General features: G+C 37.7%; 2 protein-coding genes across 2 annotated transcripts; both read left to right on the top strand.

The window, feature by feature from the left end:
- The first annotated feature begins 1,283 nt into the window (after positions 1–1,283).
- HOXC9 (homeobox C9) lies at positions 1,284–3,711 on the top strand. The gene is made up of 2 exons (XM_030558385.1): positions 1,284–1,821; positions 3,467–3,711. Exons 1-2 carry the CDS (start codon positions 1,284–1,286, stop codon positions 3,709–3,711), a joined length of 783 nt encoding a protein of 260 aa, XP_030414245.1.
- A 6,506-nt stretch (positions 3,712–10,217) lies between these two features.
- On the top strand, positions 10,218–12,801 carry HOXC8 (homeobox C8). The gene is made up of 2 exons (XM_030554424.1): positions 10,218–10,653; positions 12,396–12,801. Exons 1-2 carry the CDS (start codon positions 10,218–10,220, stop codon positions 12,686–12,688), a joined length of 729 nt encoding a protein of 242 aa, XP_030410284.1. The 3' UTR covers positions 12,689–12,801.
- The last annotated feature ends 11,649 nt before the right edge of the window (positions 12,802–24,450 follow it).

Genomic DNA, 24,450 nt, shown 5'->3' with positions numbered 1-24,450 from the left:
ACTCCAGTTACTATGAAATTCGAAGTGATGAATTGCCCTTCTCAGCACTAGATAATGCCCATTTTTGTTTCTTTCTTTTTTTAAAAAAATAAGTGGCTATTCTGTGTAGGTTATTCTTATCCTTCTCTTCTAGAGAAATCCACTAACTCCATTCTTCCAGAATCCAATGGGCGTGATCTATTTACCTACCTGCCTTTCTCTACAAAGGGAAGGTTATTTCTTTCAAAATGCAGCCCGAATGTTAAGAATTAAAAAAAACCCAAAAAACAGAAGCCAAACTATTTCAATCGATTTGGCAAAAAACAAAAAAAAAGTTTCCATACATTAAAATGATAATAAGTGTCAAGTGTCCATTGTTGCTTGCTGTAAATATTCAGAAGGTTTCACCATTCCCAGCTACGCCTTATAGCCGAAATTCACTCTTACAGGTTTATTTAATGAAAGACACATTTATGAACAATCAAATGATCCTCGTAAAAATTTTATTGAAGGACATAAAAACATCCACGGCTACTAGCCGAACAATTCAGAGAGAGTCTGCAAAAGCTGTCTTTTTTTTGGGGAGGGGGACGGTGGTGGCGTTAATATTTTCCACTCATGTTTTACATGGTTATCCTTTCCACTCCAGAAGACAGTTATAAAAAAATAGATATGCATGTGACCAGCAGATTTCTTGCCCTAAAGCAGGCTTGACGACTCTATTCCCTTGTAACAGATGACAAAAAGTCCATTTATTTTTAGGCTAAAAGAGCCTAAAATCAGATCCTTCCTTGGGTGGTGCTGAAGTATGATGGGAAGCACACCTCTATTACACTTTGAACCAGTCCCTTTTTACTGATATTCAATTTAATGTATCCATTACAGAATACAAGCTGCAGAAGCAAAGGACAGACAGAGACGAATTACGTCAAGAAATAGTTCCTGGGATACCTTACACACATACCTTATAGGTTCATTAGCAGGACTGCTTTTTATGCCAGACATAGCCACCTCTGGCTAATGAAAATGCAAGAGGCATTGCTTCTAATAGCTGCATTATTTCAAGAGTTTTATGAAAAGCCAGGTCGCATAGTCTCTATTTAAAAAAAAAAAAAAAAAAAAAAAGACCTGCGGATTGATCCACACTGTATTTTTGGGTAAATACAATCACGTGAGAGCTGAGAGCCAATAGCAAACTGGGAAAGGCTGAAAAAATAATTACCTGCCCTGATTGTTCTATGAGAAGATAAAAAGTACACATACAGTTCATACAATAATCTTATGAATGTAAAAGAGGGGGGAACATGTCGGCTTCTGGTCCCATAAGCAACTATTATGTAGATTCCTTGATAAGTCATGAAAATGAAGAGCTCTTGGCATCAAGGTTCCCAGCCACTGGCTCTCACCCTGCAGCCGCTAGACCTTCAGGATTAGTACCGGACTGTGCCGATTTTCCATCCTGCAGTTTTGCCCCTAAACCGGCCGTTTTTACTACTTCATGGGCTCCCGTGCATTCTCAGTCTTCTGTGGTTTACCATCCGTATACCCACCAGCCTCACATTGGGGCTGACACCAGGTATATGCGCACTTGGTTGGAACCCATCTCAGGCGCTGTGTCCTTCCCTGGCTTCCCACCCAGCAGCAGGCATTACGGGCTCAAGCCGGACGCTTTCCCCGGCCGAAGGGCGGAATGTGGCCCGGTGGACGGGCGTAGTTATCCGGATTACATGTACGGATCCCCGGGTGATCTCAGAGACCGAACTCCGCAGACTATACCCTCTCCGGAATCGGAGGCAGTCGCTTCGAGCAAACACAAAGAAGAAAAGAACGAATTAGACCCTAGTAAGTTGAAGTCATTCTTGTTTACAACCGGGGAGGCATTACAGCCTCTAGTACAGTACTCAATAAAATGAAATTACCTTAGAGGGCCCTGTCCTAAAACTCCAGATATACAGGAAGACCTGGGTTTAAAAATCCCCTTAGTCTAACCTCAGGACAAAGTAGTTTCATTTCCATTTTATTAAAAAAGAGGGGGGGATCTAGTTTTTTCTGTGGTAAAATATTCATAACCCAGCCTAACCACCAAAGCTCCTGCCTCTCAGATATTTCCACTTTCAATCAACAAGAGTCCCTTCTAGCTGAGAGTTAATTCAGTGATTTGGGCATGTGGGGTGGGGAGAAAAGCACCCAGGGATAAATAGAGAGAGGTATATACATGTCTTTAAAAATATCCACCTATGTAATTGTTCATAAAATAATCCAAACGTGTGGGAATAAATGGGAAGGTGGTTGCCCTGAGAAAAGTGTTAAGGAGTGTGGATTATGGGAGGCAAAGGCATACAGAATCTATGGGGCTAGATAAAGGCGAATAGCAGCTTTTGGCAGGATATTGGACCGAACACTTGAAAAAAACCCATCTACTTGAGTGCAAAAAAACTTGAGGATCTGATTAGCCAGACGCCCCTTGCACCATTACAAATGTAACCGGTCTTTTCCACGCTAAAATGTTCATCTCAGAATGGCCATGTGTCTCTTCAATGCAGATAGATGCTTCTGACAGTATAGTGAGTGCATAAAGGCAACGCACAGAGGGCAAAATAAAGTGTGATTCCAAATCTGTTGGAACTAGAATAAACGTCCAGTTAAGTCTGTGGGTGTGTATGCCTGTACACACACACATGTACACACACACACACACACACACATACACAACCATGCCATGTGTTTATTAAGACTTCTGGCCTAACAATCTGATGAAATGTGATTTATAAATTATACATTGTGAGTCTGTGGGTGTCGGTGTAGCCCCATATGTATCTCTACATGTATGCATTCATAGATATAAGTATCCATATGTGACTATATAAAGTAAATCTGTGCTAAAACAAGTAGTAGGATCAGGGAAAACATTCTCCTTTGCTGGAAGATATCTCTATAAAAAGCCTACGGTTGGATCAAGGAGATGATTCTAAGGATAAAACAGTGTAAATTTTTCGTCCTAACAAAGTGGGAATGGGGAAGCAGAGAGAAAGGTCTTTTAGGCTTGAAGACTGTATTTTTTGGAGCCAATGAATTTATTCTGTGGCATCCTCCAGATATTTCCAGGACTGGTCTGGTTATAGAGAAGGTATTGGAGAGCAGAGGCTGTAAAGAGAGTTTATGGGCCTATAAAATGGTGGGAATTTTTACTTTTTATGACTATGTTCTTAGATTACTCCTGCTAGGGGATGATTATTATTTTAAACCCATTGCTACGGTTTCATTTACTGAAACTTTTATCTGAGAGCGATAGAAAAAGGGAAGGAAATGGCCCCCCTCCAAAAATAAACACATTCATTCCTGCTGAAGGTCACTTTAAAATATTTACCTACTTCCTAATTAAACAGGTTTATTTTAAAAAAAAGATCATCTGGGTGTGAGGAGAGGGGAAGGCAGCTGTTGACATTAATTATTTGATTTTTTTTTTTAAAAAAATCTTCTTTCTCAGGCAATCCCGTGGCAAATTGGATTCACGCACGTTCCACAAGGAAGAAAAGATGTCCTTATACAAAGTATCAGACCCTGGAACTGGAAAAAGAGTTTTTATTCAATATGTACCTCACACGGGACCGGAGGTACGAAGTAGCCAGAGTTCTTAATCTCACTGAACGCCAAGTCAAAATCTGGTTTCAGAACAGGAGAATGAAAATGAAGAAAATGAATAAAGAAAAAACCGATAAAGAACAGCAATAAAGTTGGCAAAGTCAAATCAATGCAAGAGAAAAGGAGGAGAGGGGAGGGAAGAAGGAGAAGCTGTTTCTTTGGCTCGAAATGTTTCTGACTTTGAATGTGCTGATCAGTGTTTAGAATTAGTTAAACACAGCCAAGCGTTTGGGAGCACCCAGGCTTTTCTAAAATGCAGCTAAAATAAAATGATTTTTTTGTCCTTTTCAGAAAACAAAAAAGAAAAGTACTTGAATTTTTTTTTTTAGTATTTTATTTCGTAAGTTAAACTTATCCAGTGTTTTATTTTTTTTAAGTTCCTGACTTTGTGAGTGCATATTTTGTACAAAAGAAAATGAGGAAAAAGGCTCAAAATGTTCTGTCATAGTGTTGTTCTGGTGTACTTATTTGTGTATTTTATTCCTGTCTCAGACCCGTTCTGTAATATTGTTATGTTTGCTCCGGTAGAACAGTTCTGTGTAAATATATACTTAACGTTACAAAAAGAAAAAAAAAAGATGGAAAAAAATGCCTTATCATGCAGGTGTCTTTTATTTAAACTCCACTTGAAAGACAACAACCAGAGTTTATTTTTCAATGGTATTCAAAACGATGTTGAGATTCTTAAAGGAGACACCCTCCTTGCACCAGCGAATCTAGCACTGATAAAAACTGCAGTCTGTTGAAATGGAATTTGAAATATACCTTATTACAGGAAGCAAATGAAGATGGGTGGAAAGAAAGGGCGCTGCTTCCGCTCACAACATTTTGTATTTAATAGTATAATCATAAAATGCGTTTTGGTAAGGGTTATACGTGCCATAAATTTTTAGGCTTGGATAATTAATTGTAGTAATTTATGACCCCGGGCAATCGAAGTATATGTAAAAGATTAAATATGCATGCTGGAAAGGAGCGCTTGCGGCAACATTCCTCTGTTTGACATCCGCCTATATTGCAACTATTCTGCGTTATCAATGAGATGCCAAGGCTTGTAGGTTGCTTCAGCTCCTTGCGCCTCAGCGGACGTTACGTTGCGAAGTAAAACATAATTGATTGGGGAGGAATGTTTTTTAAAAAAGGAAGAAAAAAAGAAAACAATCAAATGTGGGGGGGAGAGAATTTTTCGGTCTATATGAAATGCGTTGCCCTCCCCACTCCAGCCTCCCTTTCTTTCTGTACAGAGGTCTGGATTGTCTGCTGTGGTAGGTAGAGACCAGTGCTACCAGTCTATAATGGGTAGGAAGTTTCTGTTGTGGTGGTTCGTGACAATTTTAAGTGGCCCAGATGGGCGAGAACAGGCTGTCACAATACATTTTTAGCTTGAGGTATAAATTGATGGGTGCTCAGAAGCTGCTCAAAGAGAGACAAGAGGGGAAGAGAAAGTATTAAAACAAAAAAGGTCAGCGGGGGATGCTTAATCATCCAAACTTGTTATAAGGTGCCTTTCTTTAATGAAATGAGGAGAGCAGGGTTCTAATCTTTCTAATCAAAAGCAGAGCGAGATAGTAGGATATACTTGTCGCCTTGGTTTCTCAGCCTCCTCCGAAATAAAAAAATCTGGAAGGCATTACCCACTGATCTTATAAAATATTGCCCTTCAATAATTCTTTTTTAACGTTTTGAGGTTCCCTCTCTCTTTATTGATTTGTCCTCTTTCTTTTATGGCATCGTGGCTTTTTTTTTTAAGGTGGTGTGGGTCCACCACAGTACCTCAGCTGGAGCAACATCCTGGAAACAGTGGAAACTCAACAGCTCCGTGCACTCAGAGCCCAAATCCCATGCTCGTTGTATTTGGAACGTGTTAAGGAGCCCACTGAAATGTGCAGGTTAAAAGGCGTTTTAGCAGCGCCAAGAACGATGGGCAACAAAGAAATAAACAAACCAAAAAAAACCCCTAACAACCACCACCAAAACTGAACCCAGTCCAGCCCAACCGAAAAGAATCCTGTCATTTCGTGCATTTTTTTTCCTTTCTTCTCCCCTTCCAAATCCGTCCGCGTGAACTCGATTTAAAACAAACAACCCACTATTCGAATTTCAAAATGGATTGGCTACCTCAAATTTGCAATGGAGAAAGTTCACCCCTTATATTGGGAAAGTTCCCACTTTGGATGGGACTTTCAAATCGGCTTCGGGCCCACCTCTCTGGTGGCTATGCAATGAAACGCTTTTATTAACGTTGAAAAGAAATGATCCATGCGTCTCAGTTCTGAACTCCCCCCCCTTCCCATTCAACCCGATCTCATTTCCAAAGAGACCATGGGTCGCTTACCCTCCCCCCAGCCCATCCTGCAGTCTTTACTCCGGCACAAGTCCCATTGGAGCCTATGGGCATGAAGGGATATGGCCCCTTTTGTCTCCGTCGAGGGTTTTCTTTTGTTGGTGATGGACTGTTTTGTTTTAAACCCTGCTGCAGTTACAGTTCATGTGCAAGGCTCTTAACTGCAGAGTTGCCCCATAATTTTAAGTGTCACTTGGCCGTTGGGTGATAGTGGGGAATAATAACTGAGCAGGCATTGAAATGCTCTGCGACTGGAGAGTCTTACCCTTTCGATAAGATAAAGAAAAGATGCAACGTGACTTTAAAAAAAGAGAGAGAGAGAGAAAAGCACATTTTCAAAACCTTGCGGTGAGTATTGCTGGTCATGAATGTAACAATAATACTCAAATGGAGGATCTTCCTTGGGCATATGGCTTGCATCTCTGTGTATATATTTTTCTGCTTCGTTTAAAAATGGCCCTTTTGTAACGCACACAGAAAAGACAGGATACTACAGCTTTGAAAGCTGTCCATAGGTACATTTCCGCAGGGGGAAAAAAAAAGCCAGTTTTACAACTCTGTTTGTGTCACTGCTATGTGTGCTGAATAGAATTGAACAAAACAGGACCACAGAACTGGCTAGACGTCTGGGTTTAATTGTTTTATGGTTTAAATAAGGTGGATGCTTTTCTCTTTGAAACCGGATTATTGGAATGTTTTGTCTACAAACTACAAACAACAGACCCCCTTGGCTCAGGGGGGAAAAATACCACCCTAAATTAAAACTGATAAAAGCACTGAAGGTTGAAGGAGAGAGATGGTACGCGGCTGCGTTTGTTTCTCAGTGTGTATACACGCTGTGCTTTTTTACGAGTTCCTTAGCAGAAAAAGAAGAAACAGAAATAACTTGTGCCAAAATACTACCCTCTTGTTTACGAAGAAACAATCACTATCTCGTTACATTGCTACGGCGTCATATCAAGCTCTCTGGCAATTCAGTAATTCGTGTAAATTAATGGTTATAAAATGCCTTCTGATAAGCTCAGGATACAAATAGCCACTTCACAGTTTAGTCAATTATACAGTTTTCTTTGACTTTTTTTAAAAATAGATTTAATCTGTTTTAGATGCTAAAAAAACCCCTCTCCTTTTCCTTTTTGACAGAGGGATTTTTCTCCCTCTCCTTCTCTCCCTCCCTCCCTCTCTCTCTCTCGCTCTAGCTTGGGTAAAGAAAACGCAAGATGGCGCTGTTGTCCAATATTAGAAGTCATTTGGCCCATTAAGTTAACAACGCATCCTATTACACCTTTAGGCCTCTAAAAGGTTGTAAGAAAAACAAATCAAAACAAATATGTATAAATTCCCTCACCTATGACTTTTAAATTAGCTTATAATGTGCATCGGAAAAGCAAACACATTAGAAACTGTCAAGGTGGTAGCAAAGCTCTGATTCTTAGGTAAAATAGTCTTTCAATAAATAGATTTTTTTTTAATCAGTTAATTATATCTGATGAGGCACAGAGCCTCTCAGTCCAGCATCAACTAGTAAATATATAAAATGCTTGCGGCGAAGGCTGTTTTGTTGAAGTCTTTTTCTTTATTAGAGCCAACACAAGTTACACCTTTTCAACAATATGTTTCTGGGGGAAAAAATAAGCGGTAACATTTTTTTTTTTGGTAATAAGATCAGAACATTAAAAATAACTCGCACCCATGACAAATACATTAACAAAAAATCGAATCCTACAATACAGACAAATTTATAAAGCTACATTCCGAAGCCTGGAGGCACACGCACACACACACAAACCAAAAAAAAAAATCTGTAGACAAAGAACAGCACTTTCCCTGGACCGTAAATGTCAAGATATTTTTAAGAAGATCTGAGAGTTGCACATAACTGATTTAATGAGAGTGGTTTTTTTACATGGACCTGGAAGGTAAACATTTATCGTTAAGCCCTCATACGGCTCGATAAATAGTCTGCATTATTTAGTGTCTCTTTAGGTATCACACAAATGCACATTCGGCTAAAAATGCAGCTAATGTTTCAGTCACATAATTTAATTTCAAGAAGAGACTATCTGAATTCTCAGTCTTTAAATATAAATCCACCGCCCTGTATAGAATGTTTAGTTATTGGGTATTTAAAAGTAGGGATTAGGTTGATCATATCCCTGTAAAATGGTTACATTGACTATTAGCTGCTAATTAAGGCGTTTATATCCCCAGGTGCTTATTTCCCCCTTTAAATTGTTTTTAGGGGTTTAATGAGACATAACATTTTCTCATGTAAAATTCGACATGCTAATTCTACCCTGTTTATAATTATTTTTCATTTGTGGATAATATTTGCTCACCATACACGTATCTTTTCATTTCAGTCATAACCTACGACATGGTCGGAAAATTACTCTCCCTATATATATGTATATTTGGGGGGAAAAATCCAATTTGTGAAGCTTTTTGAAAAAGAAAATAAAATCATTTGTTTTATTTGGGGGACACCTACTAGACATAGGAAAAGGTTGCTTTGTTTTCTCCCGCCTGAAAACATGTCTACTTAAAAAAAGAATACACCTAAATGCCAGTCTCGCCGGATATTTTAACTAGTTCATGCCACTAAAATGAAGAACTGGAACCCTGGAAATATCTTCGTCAGTTTGGGTTAAAATGTATTTCACTCTTCCACACTTCAGAACAGTTGTTATTTCTTAGGTCTTTTCTGAAATTAATTAACTTGCATTTTCAGAAACAACATAAAGGGGAAATTTGAAGCGACCGCTGGAAATATTTGAAGGGAAAACGCTGACAGTTAATATCACTCCATAATTTATAGACGTGACTTTGAATTTTTTTTTCACTTTTAAAAAGCCGCAGAACAGCACAGGAAGGATTAATTTGCAAACCTTTTTTTCCCTCAAAATTTTAAGAGGAAGACTACTGGCTTATCCTATATTTAATGGTCTGAGATCCTTAATGCTATCATAAAATGAAGTGTCTCAAGTGAAAGGTTTCAGTGAATGGTCATTTATAGTGAAGAGAAACTAGAGGGGGAAATAGGTGCTTTAGCAGCATCTGCAAAATTAAAACATGGAAACAACTGTCTGTGATTTAGAAACATGTCCATTTTTAAAGGCAACCCTAACCACACTCAGACACACACACACACACACACAGGCACCCATACAAAAAAGAGTTCATACTTTCTGTCCCATTTTTCCCCTCTTCCTTCAAAAGTAGGTTTCTTAAATGCATTGTTTACTTTATTTCCTTGAAACGATGCTTTCCTGTTATTTTCAGCTGTGGGTTTTCAATGGTTAATCCAAAAGGAAAAGGGGGAAAAAAATCCCAGACTCTTCATTTATTTATTTATTTATTTATTTATTTATTTTTTAAAATAGGACAACAATAACCAACCAGTCAAAGCAATTGTCTCCTATAGGGGCAGCTGCTCTTTTTTTGTTCTGTTTGTTTGTTCCATTTCGATTTTTCAGCAACAAACAACCACAGCAAAAATAGGAGGAAGGGATGCCATGAGCTGAATAGGGTGCAGACTCCTAACCCCACAGACGTGGTGTCGGAAGAGAAGAGCCGAAAACCTAGCTGTAAATACGTAACCAACACTCAGTTGGTTTCCTGTTTGTCTTTAAACCCCATCAAAATATCGCCACGAAAATAATATTTCTATTGACACCGAATTGGTCTGGCTGCCGTTTCTTTTACCTGTTGAGGTTACCTAAATTGACCTCGCTGGCGCATGTATTTGCTGAGATAAGTGAAGAGGCTCGCTTGCAAAAAAGCACCTAAGGATATTAATGCGCACCTTTCATAACCCTCCTTCATTCATTAGATATGTTTTTTCCCCCTTCCCCTCTGAAGGCTGGTTTTTCCACGTACCCTTCACCCCCTTCAAGACCCCCCAAATCCTTGTCATTTTCTTTCTAGCCTGTCTTGGTGTAGAAGAGTGATGAGTACAAATCGCGTGTGAAAGCGCCACACCATCGGGATTTTGAGGAATTTGCCTATGGTGTTAAAGGGAAGCAGCAACTTACAGACAAACTGAGAGAGAGCTCTACCTACCGACAGATACAAGAGAAGTCAAGAGCATTAAGAGGCATAAAGCAGCCGTATACACACTCAGGCACTATGAAACGTCTTTGAGAGCTCATTAAAAAAAAAAAAGCCACTAAACTCAGGACTTTATACAGTCCAGGGAGAGCCTAGCACCAATCTCTTAGAATTAAAGACTTTTTTTTTTCATGCGAAAGTCATGAGTTCCTACTTTGTAAATCCTCTTTTTTCCAAGTACAAAGGCGGTGAATCGCTGGAACCAACTTACTACGACTGCAGATTTCCACAAAGTGTAAGCAGGAGCCATGCTCTGGTTTATGGTCCGGGCGCTACCGCTCCCAGCTTCCAACACCCTTCACACCATGTCCAAGAGTTTTTCCACCATGGAACCTCCAGCATCTCTAACTCTGGATACCAGCAAAACCCATGCGCCTTGGCGTGTCACGGAGACGCGTCTAAATTCTATGGATATGAAGCTCTACCAAGGCAGTCGCTTTATGGTGCCCAGCAAGAGGCGGCCGTTGTACAATATCCTGACTGTAAATCGTCTTCCAACAGTAACTCTAGCGAGGGACAAGGCCATTTAAATCAAAATTCGTCTCCCAGTCTCATGTTCCCATGGATGAGACCACACGGTTAGGACATTTTTTTCTCTCCTCCTTTAACTGTTTTTCTTTTACTTTATATCTTTATCTATCTATATATGAAAAAAAGATAGACATAGCTGTACAGTCTGAAAGAAAGGAGCAGTTTTGTAATAATATTTCTTCTTCCTAGGAAGTCCTTTGAAAGCAAACAGGCCAGCAGTTACTAGAGAGACAGCAAGGTGATACTGTGCAAAGGTTTTAAATCACAATAAAGTAAAACTTGTTTTTTATTGCTTGCCTTGAGGATAGGCAATAAGATACAGCTCCCACGAGGTTATTTGCATGTTGATAATACACTGCTCTTTAAAATGTCATATAGCCTTTCTTAACCGCTTGGAGACTTAGGCTAAAATGTAGGAACTTGCTTAAGGGAATTATTCATACTTTACATATGTATGTTTATATATATATGTAAAACATTACACATATATATGTATATATGTAAAGTATTACTCTCTATCTATATCTATACCTCTTTCTCTCTCTCTCTCTTTCTCTCTCTCTCTCTCTATATATATAATTAAATAAAAGTTAAACTTAAAGGGGGACTTAGTTCAGAGCTGAGTGGGGTGGAGGGAACATTCTACTGTCCTGGACAGGAAAAGATAAAGAGAGAAAGGAAAATGGACCTAACGGAACTTTGTTTGATGAAGTAAACTGCAACCATTCCTCATTTGCACAGAATCCTGAATACTTTAAAGTACAAGTTTCTCTCCCCGAGCCTCAAGATTGTATATAACGCTTGTTAATTCAAAACATATGAAGGTTAGACTATCGAGTGCTAATTTTAAAGGACAATCTTAGCAATAAAAGTTTCCCCCACCCCCAAGAAGACCCACTTGTCTTGTAAATGCTTTTAGGCTTTGGCCCAGAAAAGGCTTAAATTAGACATAAAGTGGGGAAACGTTATTTATCAAAGCTTTGATTTACAGGTAACCACATGTCATAATTTCGAGCTGTAAGATATTTTAGCAAATCTATGATTTTTTTCTCACCGAGTAAGTACTATGCGGAAGGGAATGTAAGGAGTCAGATTCAGATACATAAGCCCTTTTTCTGTTGTTGTTGTTGTTGTAAACGTCTATTTATGTAACTGTTTTCAATACACTTCTTGTGTATGTATATACATATGTACACATCTCTATATGTGTATACACACACACGCACACACACATTGATAATACAAACCCACAAGGGAGAGAGGTAGCTTATCCAACAAAAATGCAGGTCCTCGGGGCTCAGAAATATTAGGAAGCTGTGAACATATATTTAGTGAGCTACATTTGCAAAAGGAAACCACAGTTAGACATTTTGCATAAGAGGAGTGGGCTGGGAGAGGTTGGATTAGTAATAATAATATTTTTAAAAAACACAACTCTTTTCATTTGATTTAACACCACAGCTAAAATCCATCAAATATTAGGAAGCTGGGAGGATACATTTTGTGAATTATATTTGCAAAGGTGGATATTTTGCAGAAGAAGGGTCTGGGGTGGGAGGGAGCATGATTAGGGTGTATTATTATTATTATTATTATTATTATTATTATTATTATTATTATTATTATTATTATTATTATAAATAGCTTGTTTTATTTCGGTTTAATTCCACGAGGGGCTGCAGGCATAGAGAAGGGAAGACCACCAGTGTCTCTAGAAAGATCAGGCAAGGAGTTAAAAAAAAAAAGCACGAGGAGAGAGCTAACAAGTTATGTTGTTTGTGTTCTATAGCTCCCGGAAGGCGCAGTGGCAGGCAGACTTACAGCCGGTATCAGACCCTGGAGCTAGAAAAAGAGTTCCTCTTCAACCCTTATTTGACACGGAAGCGGCGGATTGAGGTGTCTCACGCCCTGGGACTGACGGAGAGGCAAGTGAAGATATGGTTCCAGAACAGGAGAATGAAATGGAAAAAAGAAAACAACAAAGACAAGCTCCCGGGGGCCAGAGACGAAGAGAAAACCGAGGAAGAAGGGAATGAAGAAGAGGAAAAAGAAGAGGAGGAAAAAGAAGAAAGCAAGGACTGATTTCTCAGCTCCTTGAAGTCTCGTTTTATGGCAGATGATAAATCGAGATGTTTACGACGGTCATTTGCTTTTATAGAGTATAGAATGGAGAGCCTCACACAGCAGTAACTACCTGTCAAACAGTTGTAGCCTTTTTTATTGTCATAGAACAACTTCCCCTACTTTTTTCCCCTATATATATATATCTATATAGCTGCATTTTTTGGTTTCATAAATATATAGTTGGCTTTACTACAACAGCAGTAGGGGGGAAAAACCCAACACAAACCAATCGTTGAAGCAAATGCCACATCTCCAAACAGTAGATTCCCCCCCTACTCCCACTCCAATCTATCTAGATAGAGATATATAGATAGATATATAAATGTATGCATCTTATGTATTTGTTTTAATAGGTTTGAATAGTATTTCTTCTCCACCTTGGTTTTCCCCATTCATGATCCAAGGGGGAGTATGATATTGCTTTCTGCTAGTCTTAGCTTATTTTTAATATCTATGTATCTATATATCTTCAGTGCTAATACCCAGTTATCATTTAACTTTTAGCTGCCTGTCTGAATTGGAAGATTGGTGGGTGACTATAGGTGACACCACGCACATATTAGCTATATATGAATATATCTGTATGTAGATAATACCTATACGCCTATGTCTCGGTAGGCCAGAACATGAAGGCTAAGAGCCTAACATTTCATGATTTATATAGGCACTGTTTACCATTTCACTGTGTGTGAGCACTCGAAATTCTTAATATACTACCTAAAGGGAAACCTGCAATAATAATCAAATCTATTATCAACAAGGGGCTTACATATCCTAAATTTTACTTGATCAGAATTTATTAAAGGAAAAGAGCGAGCGAGCTGCGTTTTGCCCTGATGCAAGCTACTAAGTAGCATAAAATAAAATGATAATAATAATAAAAAAACCTTGTAATGTACTTTTCACTACCTATAGAAGGAGTCATGCTTTCAAAGTATTTGTAATGCGATTTTGTTGTATTTGTTGCTGCTTATTTTCTTGGAAAAAAAAAATTCCCAACAACTGAAACTGCCTAGTTGAGAACGCACAGTATTGTATTATTTTATTGTGCTTATAAAGTAGCGTAGAACTAAATTGCACTGAATGTATAGTTATCTATTTGTCTTGACTTATCTGTTCATGCAACATGCTCGGAAAAAAAAAAGTCATTTGTTTTATGTAAAAGCATAGTTCTGCGTGTTCAAACTCTGAATGTAGCAATTTCTGCCAGAAGCCAATTTCTGGACACCGTGGATTTGTATTGTATACGTGAGACATTACGTAAATAAATAAATAATAATAATAATAATAATAATAAAAGATTTTAAAAGGGCTGAGTTGCGTAAATTGTTATGCATTTATTTAAAACCATTCACACACGCACATGCACACACACACACACTCAGTTAGGAGATGCCAAGGAGTCCCGAGTAATATTTCATACATTCAACTTACTGCTCCCCATGCTCGCACAGTTCAAAACCAAGAGCCATCTTTAAGTTGCAAGGAAATCAGGATGTCTGACTCTTGGCACAACTACAATAAATGTGGGTAATTAGACATGGTGAATAAGCGGGGGTGAGGGGGGGAAATAAAACCTGGTATTATCATTACCAATGCAGTATTGTTTACTGATATGTAGTCTTAGGGTTTTTTTTTAAACTCCATTTTCAAGTTGCAAGCTTCCAGAAATATTCATTGTTAAAATTCTTTTCTTGGTATGAAACATGCCTACGCATGTCCACATTATCCTATAGTTCTTCCTTGGGGTGAATAGGGGGAGGAAGAGGAGAGAGAGAACAATGTATTAAAAGTAAATATCTTTATTTTACTTTCCTCAGTGGGAATTGCTACTGAAAGGTCTCAAAAGTGTAACATTCTGGTCTTCCATAGCTCTAAAGTGCAGCAAATCCTACACTCTTTCTTTCTTTGCTCACAATGAGGTTACAATAACCCAGAAGATTCAGAATTTTTCATGTCATGCGTATGTGCAATTTGCTACTTGCAAGCCATCGTTATAAAGCGATTGAGAGATTGGAAAGAGATTACGTATACATTAAAATGTACTTTAACTACGTTGTAGAGATATTCACAAGCCATACTTGGACAATATGAGAATATAGTTAACTAGTGAAACCCTTAGAAACATCTTACGAAGAAAATTGTCATGAAAGCAATGAATAGCTTTTTCAGATGCAAAATCAGAAATTCTTTTTATGAATAAATAAATAAATCCCAGTTATCTCTCTTGCACCTGAAGTTGTCTAAGTGACACTACACTGAATCTCTTCCAATAAAACCTGAATGTGATGACTTCAGTTCTTCCCTTTGTAAAATAGGAATACTATAAATATGCCCCCCCACACCCCGTCATTTTATTAAACCATATATGCTGATCTCGAAAATGTTTCTTTTTTTTTGTCTGTTGATAAATGGACTACATCATATAGGCGTAGTGGGTATAAAAGTGACGGGTTGTTTACAACGATAGTATAGATAAGAAAGCACAAGATTCCTAAGATACATCCTGATGTCCTGAACTATGTCTGGAGAAGAGACTGGGTTTTGGGACATTCTTAACCCAAAACACCAAGCTTAAAGGATTTAAATGCCTCAAATAATTGAAAATGTTAGACACTGCTCAGGAAGAGTATACAACGAGGAAGAAGTAGTTTATAACATTAAATCTATACTGATATGTATAGCCAATACACCCCCACAACCTCACAATTCCCACACACCCCCAGACATAATGCATGTGCCTATGCAATATGACTATGTGTAAGTGTAATTCTAGATTTCTAGTGCCGTTTATGTGTGTGTGCATATATAAATACTCAACACACACACACACACACACACACACACACACACACACACACACACACACACACACACACACACACGGCATATGGAATATGGAATATGGAATATGAATGTGTGTCTGGTTCATTCTAGAAACCTAATGCAGATTGTCTGTCGTCTATGTATTCACGTTCAAAACACAAACACAAACAATGCATATGCATATGGAATATGGATGGGTGTATGTCTCATTCTAAAATTCTAATGCAGATTGCATGTGTGCCTATTATTCATGTCCAAAACACAAACGCAAAATGTACTTGCATATACCATAAGAATGTGTCTGTGTATAATTCTAGGGCAGGTTTAGGGGGAGGTAGAATAGGATTTTCTAACTAGCTAGATATCTAGCTATCTGTGGAATTCTATCGAATTCTCAGTATACACTTCCTCCACTCCCGACTTCTAGAATTATACACAAGCACACACACACTTCTATGTTAATGCACATTCTAGAGTGGACATAATATGTTCATGAACCCATTTTCTCCATTAAAGTACTAAAAATAATACTGATCACTATAGACTTTTCCCTTTCGAATGTAGACACTTAAGGTAAACTGGTTTATTGGGCATAAAATAAACTGGTTTATCTTAACAGAGGTATAATCTTCAGGGTTATTCATCTGCCATTCCCAACACCGTAGTTTTCTTCAGCTTTCTTCAGCAGACTGGATCTATGCTATTCACACCTTCTATAGCAATGTTAAGGAGCCTTTGCAGAGAGCAGCTTGTGCTATTACTAAATTTTTTTTTAAGGTCTTGAAGAACTCATACTATTCTTAGAGAGGTTCAAAGAAGGAAGATAACTTATCAAAGTTTTCTGTTTAAAATTTTTTTTAAAAAGCTGTGTTCGCAATCTATCCATCATATTTAAATCCACATCTCTAAGTAGTTTTATATGAACGAATACCAGATAGTGACACTCATCTATCAAAGGGTTAGAAGTTAAATTATTGGAACTACAAGCGAAGCAGTAACTTTTGGGGTAAATGTTTATGCTGTCTAGTCAACACAACAGAGTCGCGTCTTCAGTTGACATCCGGTTATTTTTGTAATCACTCCACCATTTCAAGAGAAAAAGAGAAAAGACCATTTTATGGGGTAAAGTAATTTGAAAGAAGATACGCTGCTCACAAAGTGGCTTATTCAGAAACCATCATTGCTTCAGTATTACTGAAATTAGACTCATCTACCCGCCTGAAGTGAGAAATATCCTATTTCACGCTTTTTATTAGCCAATCAAATTTCCTTCGGATCTCCATTTGTGATTTGTGAAAAATGTAATTCCTTAAAAAAGTGATCTTGAGCATATTGCTCATTTTCCCTTAATTTATTATTCTAATCATAGCAGCAGCTACATGACAATGCAGCCATTAGGCTAAAAAAATCGTTTAGATTTTATACTCGAAATGGGCAAAGATTATATTTTAGAGGCAACGAATTTCTCGGGCATTTATTTTATTTTATTTGATATTTTTTGCACTACATGCAGATAGGCAGGAGGAGGGGTTGAAAAAAAAAGGCGAGGATGAATACGGAAAGTTTGAAAAACAAAACTCGGAAAGAAATGAATCCTTCCACATTTTCTAGCTGCTATATTTCTCCCCCCCCCACACACACACACTCCTTCCTAAATTTGATCCTCCTTTTACCTTTTCCAGGGGGTGTGGGGAGGGGAAATGATTTCGGGAATACTTACTTCAGGGAAAGAAGCTAGAGGCTATTTTCCCAGACAAGGTTGTTGGATAAAGGGAATGAGAATTAAATACTGAAGTCATGGACCCTAATGTTTCAAGGGCGGGGGGAAACGTGTCGAACAGGTTACCCTCTGCCTTGCAGGGATAAAATTTCCTGTTCACTGTATGGATTCTATTCTCTAGTCTACTGGTCGGAAAACGAGGAGTCCATTGTGTTCTTAGAGCTGTTGTGGTGGTTGCTTCCCCCTCGTAACTTTTAACTACCTGTTATAAAATTTATTGGTGGTTTGTAAAGTGAATAAAGTAATTTCCCTTCCATCCGGTTGTATTACAACCTTTGTGTTGTTCGGACAGACAGACAGACAGACACACTTAGGGAAAAAAAAAACCAAGCAAACCAGAAGTACCTGCAGAATTGAACTCTGGAAATACGGGAGCATGGCATGAAAATGCATGACAAATGACTGAATTCGGTTATTGCGACAAAGTTGTGTTTTTCCTCCCAAAGCTTTCTGCCACTCCTGGCCCTGAAGCTAGGAGTTGGGATTGTAAAATGTTTCTACAAGGGGAGAGAGTGTAGCATTTAATCTAAACTAGCAGATCTGGTCTTTGCGGTTGTCTATTTGCAGACTTGTGGAGGTCTCCATAGGATCAAAGCAGGCCTGTACCCGACAAAAAAAAATCGCTCTGACTCCAAATCAATATTTTCAAGTGTTTGCATAGGCCCCAACTAAAAACTCGAAGAAAAATAATATCTCCTGCTATATAATTCCTGCCCATCCAATCGCATGATTCAATGAAAGGACCAGACTCTGAGATGTTTCCTTGAGAACTAGTATTAGCTGAGATTTCCAATCACAGGCTGATTAAAAAAACATCCCTCCATGAAACTGTAAAATTGGATCGGAAGCTGTTCATTTAAAAAAAAATCACACTAACATTTAAGGTAAAAAATATGGGAGTGTATGGGGAAATACCGCATCAGCTGTTCTCAAGTTTTGACTATTATTTGGAGAACTTCACTCGTTTCAAAATCTTAATATCCCAGGACAGGGTATGGAGTTTAACTCATGACAAAGAGCAACATTATAATTTAGAAAGCCAAAGGCGGGGTGAAGATAGCAAATTTGTGTTGAGTTTGCCAGGGAGAGTGGACACACCCTTTCCTAAGAATATTGTGTTGCAGAGAGATGTTACTACACGGTTTAATTTGGTCAGCTGGAGGAGCTTGCAGACACAATAGAGTGTTATTTAGCTTTTCCTGCATCCTGAAAATTAACACGGTTTTATAATGTTTTTATTTGTAAACTCTCCAGTTCACCCCTTTTCGTTCCTGCCTCTGTAAAGTCCACCCTTCCTCCATGTTGATCTCTCTAAGTAGCCCAATTAATTAGCGATCATACAAATAAAACAACATTATATTGTGAAGGCCATATCTCCCCGGCCAAACAAAAAAGTCTCCACATTAAGACAGGCACTAATGCTCAGAAATTAAAATCTAGTGAGGACGAGCGCGCGTGTATATATACCTATATAAATATATTTATTATATATACTCAGTATTAATTTGCTTGCTTTAATTCGGAGGAGGAGTGAAGAGAGAAGAAAAAATTAGTAATATTAAAAAAAATAATTGTATAAACATGGCGACAGACGAGAGCATTTGCACTCGTCACAAAAATGCAACGCATTCCTGGTTGTTTGCAGAAAATTTACAGCTAAGCAATAAAAGTTTACGACTGAATCACAAGTTGGATTGGCCACAGGAAGTCATGTGGACTCCATCCATGAACGTGAACTTTTTATTGTGGTTTCTCTTATGACTCTTTCACAGTAGTCCTCCCTTTAACAGTCCAAGCAGTGCCAGGGATAGGATGGTATTTTTCCCCCACCTAATTATTAGCATTATTATTATTTTTTGAAAAAAATCTAGATTTTTTTTCCCTCCTTGGGGTTGGAATTGGTGGTTGCTTAGGGCATTTTGGGAATAATGAGTTTACTGCTGCGTCTTGTTGCCGCCTCCTGTTCTCCACCCCTAGGGGCAAAACGCAATACATTGCCTTTGGAGGATGCAATGATGAGGGGCACAAGGAGTTGTAAATACCTTTTTTTTTTAAGAGAAAAAAATAGATGCCTTCCTAAGCTTCCCCCCACCCCCTGTCCAACCAGAGAAGAATTATTTTGCTTTTGTTTTCCATCTTTTTTTTTTTTTTAAATCTTTCTGTGGAGCTGAGCTGCAGCGTCAGTGGAACAGAAAGAGAGAGAGAGAGAAAGAGAGAGAGAGAGAGAGAAAGAGTGGGAGAGGGGGAGACAGGCAACATTGGTAAGTGTTCCCTTATTGGCTAAAATGTGTAACTAATGATCCATAGCAATGGGTGTTAAAGATAATGATGCATCGTTTTGCGAGCGAGGGGTAGGCGAGGGGTGTAGCTTGGATATGATAGAATATGGTCAGGATCGGCAGAAATGTAGTTAATTCGGTGAAAAAAAAGGGTTTACGGGTGGTGATGTCACATCGGTGGGGAGCTGGTTTGCTGGAGACAGACAGAGATGCGTGCTGCAGTCTGCCTTTCCATTTACAATGGGGCAGTGTTAACAGGGGTGGTGCTGTGGTGGGGAACGGGGGGAGACATACTGAAAGGCCTAAGTAAAGCATCTGATCTACTGGTTAAACTAAAGGAGCCGAAAGGGCTCGGTTGGAACATGGGGGCAGTGGGGGTGTGGGAAGAGAACAGAGAACCCGGAAGCGACATTTTCCATGCAAATAAAAAATAATCCCACTCCAAACTTTTAATAAGAGGCAATCATTGACTATCTAGCGCACATGCGCAGTGCAGGCAGCCAGCCGCATCCAGGAAGCGCCGAAACAGGCTTTTTAAGTGCCATTTTTAATGAGCAATTATGGGTTTGATTCTATTTGTGTGCCACAGACACAGACTGGCTCGCCCAGCCCACACGGGTTTCAACAAATGATTGAAATGGGAGGGGGAGACGCCGCCTTCCCCCCCTCAGAGCTTTGATTTTTTTAAGTACTTCTTAAATTTCGAGATCGTCCTTTATTCACAAACTCCGCCTTCTGGTCTAAATAGTCCTTAAAAATATGCTTACGGTGATTACATTGTATTCTCTCCTCCCAGAAGGAACCATGTCAAATATTTTATTCCACCCTCTGTTTCTGTAGAGTAATAACTTTCTTCTGGGATATTTTTATATTGGTTTTTATGTTGTCCTATGGTTATTACTACAACTTTGTTTAAAATGATGCAGATCTTTACATTTTATGCTGTCTTCAATTTCTCTCTGGTCTTCTAATTTCTCCAGTTTTTTTTGTTCAGATACAACATATGTAATTTAAATTACAATCTCTTTCCCTATACTTCCCCTCTCTTTCTCCTTCTCTCTCTCTCCATGCATTTGTTCACTCGTTCCGGAGAGAACAATATATGTGATGTGTATTGGTTTAATTTAAGAATGTATGTAATGTATTAGCTAAATTTCCTCGAAAGTATATATCTCCTTTCTTTCCTGACATGACAGCCCTTCATGAAAAAAAGCATCTCTAGATTTGTAGTAGAAATTCCTGTTGGTAAAAGTTACAGTACAAAACAATGTACCTAAATAACAACATGAAGTGAAAGATAAACCAGACATTGTTGTGACTCAGGGTGGGGTGGGGGAGGGGTGACAAAGACAATTCTTGCTTCCTGTCTCATTATAAATTACTACTGTCCCCCTTCTCCATATTAATACAATATGTGGGAAAAGGCATCGAGAAAGGACTCTGCGTTGAAGTTGCTTCGATTGATTCGTAAAACGTGCCATAGCGAAGAATTTAGCATTTTCTGCCCTTAGATAAATATATAAATAAATAAATAGCCTCTTCTGTATTTCAGTCTTTCAGGAGACTGCATAGGGGTTTATTATCTAACGTGATAAGTATTTTGGAAGTTACCAGGGGGTGATTCTTAATTTTATTTCTATGTGTGATATACATTGCAAAATTAAAAAAAAACATGTTTATATCCTACTGTCCTTCTAAAATCCATCTATCTATGCCCGCATTTTATTCTGAAAATTATCTTCTGCTTTTGGTCTGTTTAAACACCACCACTCCCGCCACCAAAATACTTACGCTTTTGGGTAAGTGCAAAGAGGTATTTAAAAAAAAATAAATGTTTCACAGAGACAATTTCTGCCGCATACGGTTCGGAGGCATTTTTTAAAATGAGGACTCAATTAGATTATACTGAATTAAGATTGTTTGAAAAGTAAGAGATACAATTTTGTCTTCGGTTTGTTCACTGAAAACACATTGTGTCAGCCCTTGTCTGCAATCCGTATAGTCAGAAAGACATTTTCTGAGCAAACAATGACTGTGTATTGGAACCAGCTCATTACTGAAATAGTATCTTTTAGGGGCTCCAGTCTAAATACATCTGCATTCTTCTCTTGAGTTGTGGTTAATGAGACCAAAAATCTGTTCCCTTTCCTTCGATATATTATTGCAATAGTTGCTTTTACTGTTTACAATAACCACTGTCAGCTCTGCAAGGCCTGGAATTGGGTATACAAAACAATTTTTGATGTATTGATTTTCTACTTAGGCTGACGGATTGTCATCGTTCATATACTAGCAATGTTGAGAAACATTTTAGTACGTATAGGAGGAATAATGTAATGATTTATATTCTTTGAGTTTTACAGACTAAAACAGAGGAAATAAATTGCTTCTTTTATCTATAGCATCACTACACAGGAGGGATTATAATACGATCACCACGTGTTATTGACATATACTTGCAGAAAAATGACAGCTTTTCTACAGCTAGAGCTTGTATAAAAGTGCAGGATTCTACCACATTATTGAAATGTAAATTATGTTGCTGTAAATGTTCATATTTTATTATATTATAAATATATCAGATATGAGCATTTAGGCTCTATAATTAATATAATGCGTACGAATATTTGGGATAACAAAATTTATATTTTATAGAAAGACTTCACATTCTTAACTATATGTGTGTATATTTTATCGTAATTTTACCTAAGGATAAGATTATGATAAATCTTATTTTTATATATTTTATCTCATATAATGGTAAATATATGTAAACACAAGATTATGAGCTACATATAAAGATTATGCTAAATGGGTGTGTATGTGTTTGTGTGTGTTGTTATGCAACGCTACAATGCTAAAAATGCGTTTTTATTATAACATTATAAACATACAAGTATAGTAATACTTGTAAAATAATTTACAAACTTTTGAAAATGGTAGCAATTGGAGGAAGTCAATGCATGACGAATCAATGTAGCCCATACGTTGTCCAGAAACAGTATGTGATATAGAAATATATTATAAATTAACATTTGTGTTCAGTGTAAATCCTACCTGCGGTAATGTTAACTTCTATTTTCAATGGGGTTTGTATCTCGGTCATTACTACTGGAATAAATGTTATTTTTCACTATATTTATGTTCGAAATTCTGTCCAGCAAATGCTTTTGAGAAAGAAATACTTGAGGCTATTCATTTAAGATCTCTTTGCAGCAGACAAAAGTAAAGCTTTAGTGAATGTTGTGAGATAAAATAATTAGAGAAAAATTATATATATATAAATATATATATATATCTATATATATAACATAATACATATATTAAAATTATATATATAAATATATATCTATATATCTATATATCTATATCTATATCTATATATGTATATATAGATATATAGATATATATAACGTAATATATATATTAAAATGCCTAATACTGGAGTATCAAGGAATTCCTGGTCTTTTCGGAAGAAAGTTAGATCTCTTGTTACTAGCTCTACTTAAAAAAAAATAGAATAGAGTAGAATCTCTTGCAGATTTCACTTTAATCCTATGAATTTAAGGTTTGATCACAGAAGGCCTTCCTACATTTAAGCAGTTCCGAGCTTTGGGAAACAAACTGATGCTGAACAATGTATCTCTGTAGATAATGTGTCCAGTTAATAGATAAATAAAATACAATACGGATATAGCGCCAATACGTGTCCAGACAGAAATGTAGATCAATAGATGAAAGCTAATATGATTGCAAGATATATGATAAATATCTTTGTCTCAAGTTTATGTACAACCCGAGAAAGATCTTTAGATATCTCAGTGCGTATTCAATAGAAACCAGAAGAAAATAGCTGACAAGCAATAACCTCTAAAAGAAAGGTAAAGGGATGTTTAAAGTCATATGAATCTGAGATTACATACAGTGTTTCCAGTTTCTGGTTTTGTTTTTGTCTGTCGCATGTGGACACACCTTCCTGGAAAAGTCTAACCAAGAATCTGATTCGGTTTGGTCAGATTTAAGAAGGTTGATTTCCAAGGGGCAAAAACCAACCCAAACCCACTGTATATTTCTAGCGTTGAAATAATATGCGTTTCCTAGATCTGTGTTGTACAATTGCTATTGTTTGCACAGGTAGAGAATTTCTTTCCTCCTTTCATTCTGAGCGAGAGTTTAAATATCTGCACGTTTTGTTTACTTGTTTTGTATACTGCCACCAAGTGACAGAAACTTGCAAACGAGCAATTTTGCAATTTGGTGCCTTTTTGTGGGGGTGGGGAGGTGGGGTGAGGTGGGGAGGAGTGGGCAAAATAACCTTACTTGACTACTTGCAAAATGCTGGCCCACAATAAAGCCCGGATTTGCAAGGAAGTTTTAGTACCTTAAAAGAGCCAGCAATGTCTTCTCTCCCCACCTCCCTTGGAATGTCCATAAACGGCCCCCTATTAACGTACTAGGCTGAACAGTACTTCAAAAAGTTTGGCTTCTAAAACCTATTTGAAATTCCTCCTTTGCACTTTATACCCATTCACTAGAAGTTTTCTTTTTTCTTTCTTTTTAAAGCCCCTTTCGTTCCGTGTTACCGTGTTTTAAATCATTCCAATGTACGTGAACTCATAAAAATAGATAAGGCATGTCAGCTTGGGAACGATATTTCCCCTCTTGAAAATATGAGTGTATTTAAGCAAATCCTGGAATATTAAATTGTAGCTCGATTAAAGACAATGTAAATGTATAAATTCAACAAAGTGCGTAGAGGTTGTCTCCAAATATATAGTTTAATTCTGTTTAAGTGATCGCCTCTGAAAAAGCATCATTAAGGCAACTAATATTGT

Source organism: Gopherus evgoodei, chromosome 3 (assembly GCF_007399415.2).
Source record: "Gopherus evgoodei ecotype Sinaloan lineage chromosome 3, rGopEvg1_v1.p, whole genome shotgun sequence".
Taxonomy (NCBI): domain Eukaryota; kingdom Metazoa; phylum Chordata; order Testudines; family Testudinidae; genus Gopherus; species Gopherus evgoodei.
Note: the sequence above shows the minus strand (reverse complement) of the source record. Positions and strands in the feature narration are given on the sequence as shown.

Excerpts from the sequence above, each read along its gene's own strand:
- HOXC9 (XM_030558385.1), top strand. The coding sequence starts at position 1,284 with ATGTCGGCTTCTGGTCCCATAAGCAACTATTATGTAGATTCCTTGATA. Across the intron at positions 1,822-3,466 it reads AAAGAACGAATTAGACCCTA|GCAATCCCGTGGCAAATTGG; the intron begins GTAAGTTGAAGT and ends CTTCTTTCTCAG.
- HOXC8 (XM_030554424.1), top strand. The coding sequence starts at position 10,218 with ATGAGTTCCTACTTTGTAAATCCTCTTTTTTCCAAGTACAAAGGCGGT. Across the intron at positions 10,654-12,395 it reads CCCATGGATGAGACCACACG|CTCCCGGAAGGCGCAGTGGC; the intron begins GTTAGGACATTT and ends TGTGTTCTATAG.